The sequence below is a fragment of the Sapajus apella genome, unplaced genomic scaffold (assembly GCF_009761245.1).
Source record: "Sapajus apella isolate SASKATOON/1434 unplaced genomic scaffold, GSC_monkey_1.0 scaffold6, whole genome shotgun sequence".
NCBI lineage: Eukaryota > Metazoa > Chordata > Mammalia > Primates > Cebidae > Sapajus > Sapajus apella.
This window is the reverse complement of record NW_022436946.1, coordinates 30,824,004-30,830,868: the sequence shown is the minus strand read 5'-3', so window position 1 is coordinate 30,830,868 and position 6,865 is coordinate 30,824,004. Positions and strand designations below refer to the sequence as shown.

The 6,865-nt window shown below is 44.4% G+C and overlaps 1 protein-coding gene across 13 annotated transcripts in view; it reads right to left on the bottom strand.

Moving 5' to 3' along the window:
* Positions 1-6,301, bottom strand: part of FAM184A (family with sequence similarity 184 member A) — a 123,565-nt gene extending 117,264 nt beyond the window's left edge. For 10 of the 13 annotated variants that reach the window (XR_004267836.1, XR_004267837.1, XR_004267835.1 and 7 more), the window contains exon 1: positions 5,695-6,204. Coding sequence is in view for 10 of the 13 variants with exons in the window: in XM_032274922.1 (XP_032130813.1) it covers positions 5,695-5,862 (168 nt within the window). In the remaining 3 variants the exon portion in view is untranslated. Of the gene's footprint in view, positions 1-5,694 lie in introns of all 13 variants that reach the window. The other 3 variants (XM_032274923.1, XM_032274930.1, XM_032274921.1) reach the window with 2 other exon arrangements.
* Positions 6,302-6,865: the final 564 nt, after the last annotated feature.

Genomic DNA, 6,865 nt, shown 5'->3' with positions numbered 1-6,865 from the left:
ATATATATATATATATATATATATATATATATAGCTTTTTGAAGCCATTTAAAGGACAGTCAATAAACATTTAAATATTTAGGAATAATTTAACTCAGTTGAAATGATCTATCATTAAGCCAGAAGAGTAGCAGATACAATTCCTCAAAAATATTGTCTTTCTCTGCTGTATAACAAAATTACCTCCTGTGTCATTACTACCACCATCTTCTTCAGTAAATACTTATTAAGCTTTGGTGCTATGTGCAAACCATTCATATTAAGGTTACATGAAATAAAAGATACAGTCCCTAGAGATTAGAACCTTACAGCCAAATTAAGGGAAAAAAGTATATTTATAAACACAATAAACAGTGTTTGTAAGTTTGCATTATTAGGTATCAAGTAAGAAGTACCAGCAATCAATGTTAATGCAGAGCAAGGAAAGCACAAGGGTAGTTGGTCAGGGCAGTTTTAGTAGAAGAGCCACAAGCTGGGTATTAAATAAGAGAACTTGATGCTAAGCACAGAAAACACAAAAGAAACTACTTTCTGCTTTTTGGGAACTTATACTGTTCCATATATTAGTTATGTCTATACTAGTAAGCAATAAAGAGACTGAATTGTATCAAAAGTGCAATCAACTAAAGAGGCATTTGATAAGCAGCTAACATAACAAGTTATTAAAAGGGAAGTTTCTGCTGAGAATGAAAGACAATAGAAATTACATTCCAAAGCAGCTGCCAGAACATTCTCAAAAAAGTCAAAAGAGGCAGTCTAAAGAAAAAAATGCTGAGGTGTATAACCTCCTACCCCCCACCACTAACGAGGTGGTGCTTCAAGGAGATTACAGAGTAGGTTTCAGAGATTTCCCTGGAGAAAACTGTAGTAACAGGGGCCTGTCTTCAAGGTGGAAAAGTGGAAGGTGCTTGTCCCATACCTAAAGCCTAGGGAAAAAGGCTTTTGGGAGATGAGTTGAAGAATCTGACATGTGTCTCAAGCACTTCCAAGAGCATGCTGACCTGACACCTGATTAATCCCTGGAAAATCAAAAGGATGAGAAGCTGCATGAAGAGGCATGTGAAAATGAGAGGGCTGAATTGGGACCACCAGCAGAGTTTGTGCAAAGAATGAGTGCTCCCTATGTGGCCCCTAAAGGAGAGTGAGCAACCTGGGGTGGATTCACATGAATCCATCCAAGAGGGGTATCTAGAGTTTGCACAGGCCTCAGCAAAGTGAAGGTGAAGGTACTGCTAGCTCCAAGAGGCTGAGGAAGAAGTAAGCAACCAACCAGAACCTCAGGTTCACTGTCAAGGAATTGAGGTGAAAATCCAGAGCCACTGAGGTGGAAGACAGAGCATTCACCAGTGAAAGAATAAGCTTTAAACATCTGCAACAGCTACAAAAGCACTAAAGCTAGATAACCAGCTAGCTTCTTCACTAATCAACTAAAAGTCTGCTGCTCCTCTTTACACTTTTCCCTTCTTCCTTGGCCAACTTTGGAAGGATAAGAAACCAGAGCTGGCAAGACAAAGCAGGAAGAGTAGGAAAACCAGGTGAGAAGTAAAAAGGCAATGATGCTGCCATCCCCAGTTACTGGCTTCCCCCTTGCAATAGAAAGAGCAAGCGGCCAGCTAAGGGAGAAGCGTCATCTTTATTTCAGGCTTGGTCTGTAGTTTTTACTTGTTGGTAAAGGGTAATTTAATTTTAATAATCAAATTGAGACTTTTGTGACTTTGTTACTGAAGGGTGATTTGTATTATTTACAAGCAGCCAGAAAAATTAAGTTAATCCATGGCAGAGGATGAACCAGTCTCAAAGAGTAAACTGAAAGGGACAAAAAGGGGAAAAAAATAATTTGAAAGTGACCAAAAAAAGTTTTTTATAATTACATCCTACAAGGCTTGCTTTTCAACCTACTACCCTGAAAAATCAACACAGTGGAGAACAGAAGTATACAAATGTGGTCTTATAAAACCCATCTAGCTTCACTGCCTATCCTGAGATAGTTCAGCCTTTAACATTTGCATAAACTTGCCATAACATAGCTCAAGAATCTAATATTAATTCTTAAAACTTGACATGAGTGACCTAAATATGCTAGATTCCCTTTAAAAGGCAGAGACTGTGTCTTGCTCCCTGCTGTATCTGTAACATTTCCCAAAGTCCCCCTTACATAAAAGGTGCTTAAAGAACTGATGCTCTGCTTACCATGAGAAGGCTGCTCTGTTAGGCTCTTAGGAAATGGGATCTGAACAAATATGCATACAGCCAATACTGCTTTTTAGTTAAAAATATATTGAGCTTCGCTATGGACAAAATTATAATATATATTACTTTCATGCTTATCCTTTCATAGCCAGCCAATTATTTGAAACATGCCCACTGTATTTTCAGTACTATACTACCACAATACAGAATAAACATGAAACCTTTAAGCTTTGATATTCGAAGGAGAAAAAACTACTACTGTATATATATATTTTTAAAGAGTTTAGCAGAAAACCCTCAAAAAAAGTACGCTATCATATAATGCTGTTAAATGCAGAATGGTTTAAAAGGAGAGAAGCATTTAAAAAAATCCATATTTCATTAATATACATATTAGTATATGTCTTTTCAGGGAGTGATAGCCTGAATTAAGAGCCTACTATGTGCTACTACAACTGTAAAATAGGTATTATTATCTCTATTTTAAAGATTAGGAAACCTGAGGCTCAGAGTTTAATGACTTGCTCAAGGTCACAACAGTAGTAAGTGGTGGATTGAGTGAGAATTTTAACTCAGTGTGTCAGGTTCCCATGGGGCTCTTAAGTATGCTGCTGCTATAATGCTGAAGAGTTGAGTTCTACTGACTTCTTTCCAAAAGAAATAAAATCCAATTTTAATGGTTACGTCTACAATGTACAATAATGAAATATAAGCCATTGTCAAGTCCCAACCATAGCTGGAACACACCTCTGCTGATATGAATTCATTAATAAACTCTTCATGGTAAAAATTCTATATGGCAAAAGGTAGTAAAGTTTATAACAGTCCCTCTCTACGTTTACATACACTCATGATGTCATACTTATGGTACAGTATTTATAATAAGTGCATATGACTATAAAATTTGACAGCTTTCAAAATGGTACATTAAAAAAGCAAGTCTTATTACATGGTTGTAGAAACAGAAAGATGTTGGCTGCAACAGAGTCCTATTATCAGATAGTTTTATTCTCAGGCCTTAGTAAATAAAGGCAGGAGAACCCCTAGATATTTCAGTATATGTCAATGGTTCTTTTTTTTTTTTTTTTTTTGGTTGAGTCGGAGTTTCGCTCTTGTTGCCCAGGCTGGAGTGCAATGGCACAATCTCGGCTCACCACAACCTCCGCCTCCTGGGTTCAGGCAATTCTCCTGCCTCAGCCTCCTGAGTAGCTGGGATTACAGGTACGCGCCACCATGCCCAGCTAACTTTTTGTATTTTTAGTAGAGATGGGGTTTCACCATGTTGACCAGGATGGTCTTGATCTCTTGACCTCGTGATCCACCCACCTCGGCCTCCCAAAGTGCTGGGATTACAGGCGTGAGCCCCCGCGCCCGGCCTGTCAATGGTTCTTAATTGGAATGATTCTGCCCCAGCTACCCTGCTCCATCCTGGGGAAATTTGGTAATATCTCGTGGCATGTTTATTGTCATGACTGGGGGTGGGTGGTGAAAATAGCTACTGGTACCCACTGAGTAGTGCCAGGGATGCTGCTAAACATCCTATAATGCACAGGAGACATCTCTCTACCAACAAGGAATTATCCAGTCCAAAATGTCAATAGACACTGAGAAACCTAGTATAAAGAAATATCAGAGGTACCTTGCAGAGGGGGTGGAGAGAGTATTTACAGACTGTAACTACAAACACAGTCCAAGTAACGCTCAGTAAAGATTAGATGTGGCATTCAAGCAGTGTGAGAGCACTGTCCTGAGAGTATCCTCTTGTCTCACTAGACGTGAGGTGGGTAATGTAATGGGAGAAAATAGCAGCTTACACCGAATACACCTACCTTTACCAGTGGTGCTGACTTATTTTTTCTGATAAAAGAACAGGAAATTGAAAAAGTGCTAAGTAGAAAGAAAAAAATGTACTGAAGAGCAACGGCTTTTATTAAACAGAACATAGTCTCACTACAAATTTACTGAGTTTTCCTATTACTTACAGTAGGGCTCTAGAAGGTTACATCTAAAATGAGAATAGTGGATGTTATGGACAATCGTAAGAGAAAATCAGAACAAATATTCATGTGTTTCATTCAGGACATCAGTATTTGGAAGATCAAACACTATTGCAGCAAGCCTGGCTTTTAGACTCCAAATGTGTAAATGTTCTGATGATATACTGCTGTCATTCCTTCTTAGATCTTCCTTTCTCTGAATGCAATACTGACAAAAAAGAAAAAAGGAAACAAAGCACTGGACACACAGCAACTTCTGAGACAGTGGTGACATAAAACAAAAGAAAAAAAAACTTCACAAAACGGTGGTTGAGTTTTAATGCTATGTACTTGCAACTTTTCTTTTCCTCTTTCATTTATGCTTTCATTCTGTAGTCCTTTAATGTTATCTGTTCTATCCTCAATCACATTTCTTCACTAAAATCTTTTTATCCTCTTTTCATCCTTTTTTTCACTCTCATTTCCTTCCTTTCCTCTCTTCCAAATCTAATGTCTTACTTCACTCTTTCGAAAGTGCCAACCAGAAATGGAATTATATGAGACCTTTAGAGTTGGGTCAGACTCAGAGGCTATCTAGCAGTAACCCCCACAATGTCCATCTCTCTTCAGCATATCAACACTCCTAATAAGCTGTTAGGAAACAGCTTAAACACGTTAAGGTACATTACCTTTCTTTCAGACACCACAAATCACTTCTCACTGATATGTACTGCTAGAGTGCTGGTGAGATAGTTACAAGCAGAGCAATATAACTGATATGAATTGCTCTTGCTTCACAGATACCAATTCCTTCTCATTATCAACATTTACTAAATTAGAAAAAAGTTCACGAATTTAGGTACAATCCTAAACTACACTTGGGCAAATTCGCAGGCTATCTGCTCTTTGAAAATTATCCTTCGATAGGCAACCAATGAACTGCACCCAGACACAGTGTGATTCATCTAAGAAGTCTTGTTTGACATTTTGTCAGGATAAGGAATAACTCACTAAATGCCCCAAATTGACATTCAAGGTATGTTTTACCCTTCTACCTTCCTCTGAAAGTTGATTCTCCCCTTAACTGAGTATCCAATAAGATACTGTTTAATTTCGAGGATTCTGGGTCATATTAGGTAAATACGGTACTGTACTTCAAATGGTACTGTGCTGTGATGCCTCGTGGAGCCCCGGCACATGCATGGGAGCAGCAGTAAAATGATTTATTATTGTGGAATAAAGGAGCTAAACTCTGATTTGTTCTGTGCTGGCTTAGCCCTAAAGGGCAATGAGGTGCAGGTCCCATACACCCACCGTTCCGTTGTGCTGTCTAGTTTAAATTCATGTTGCTAGCGTTCCACCAAAGTTTGCAGGGTTTTGGAGGTAAGTCTCGGGCTGTTGCTTCGGCGGAGGAGCCGCGTTCCCCTCGCCGCAGGCGCAGGACGCGCTGCCTCCCGGGCAGGCAGGTGAGCCCGGCGCGGCCCGCACGGGGTCGCCACCCGCCCCGCCCCGCCCCTGCGCCCCTTACCTTGGTGAGCTGGGCGATTTTCTTGCTCATTTTCAGGTGCATCTCCTGGCTGTAGTCCATGCTGTGCCCAGGCAGCTGCGCGGCGGCCGGCGAGGGCGCGAATTTGGCCGCCCCGGCCACCGGGCCGCCGTAATAGTGCTGCTGCCAGCTCATGCCCGGGGTCGCCATCTTCCCGACAGACCCCAACCGGGGCACCTGTCCCCGCGCGCAGAGGCAGGCCCGCGGAGCAACGACGTCCGTGAGGCAAGAGCCGCGGCGGCCGCTTCCCAACCAGGCACCCGGCGCCCGCCAGCCCTGGCCTCAGGCGACCTCCCGCCCGCGACCCCCGAGTCACCCCTGGAAGGGCCGGGGCGGTCCCGCCGGCCCGAAGCCGCGCGGACAGAGGCGCGGAGCAGATGCCCAGGGTTGGGCGACGGCGGCCCGGGATCGGGCCAGCTCTAGCCGGCTCCTCAGCCCGCGCCCAGCGGCGACGTCCAGGACAGCTCGGCTCCGCGGGTCCCGCTCGCAGCCCGCACGGAGGACTTGGCGAGGCTCCGGAGGGAGGAGGAGACGGGGCAGGCTGCGGCGGGGGTAGGCGGGGACATGGAGAAGGACGCGGGAGCCGCCGTTACCAGGGCGCGAGCGGGGGCGGCGACGTCATTTCTCCGCAGCCAAGCCCCGCCCCTCTCAGCGCCGCCGCCGCCAGTCCCGCAGCCCCGCGGCTAGTGCGGGTGACTCGCGAGGGCGCACTGGGACAGCGCCGCCGGTGCTTCCCCCGTGTGGCGGGTACCTGACAGCCAGGCGCTGGCGGCAATCCCCGTGTGGCGAGCGTGAGGCCTGACGTAAAAATAATTCTCCCCGAGAAGACGGTACAGTAGTCGCCATCAGTTAGCAGAACGCGTGTCTGTTTACAGAGGCTTTCCACGTGCGTCCTCGTGTGTGCAGGGCCCCAAGAAGTGGCCCTTCCCCAAGAAGAGCGGCAAGCCCAATCCAGAGACAGCAGTAGTAAAGTATCGAGGATTCCCTGCACTGACCTACCTTCCAATGGCACACACTACTGATTGTGACACTGTCTTAGGCTCCCCCTACTGTGTGTCCGGCCACTGTCCCCAGTTCAGTGCTGAGTGTTATCTGTGGAGGGAACACCCCTCTTCAGTCAGCTGGTGGAGCACCGCATAGCAACTTTCCTCCG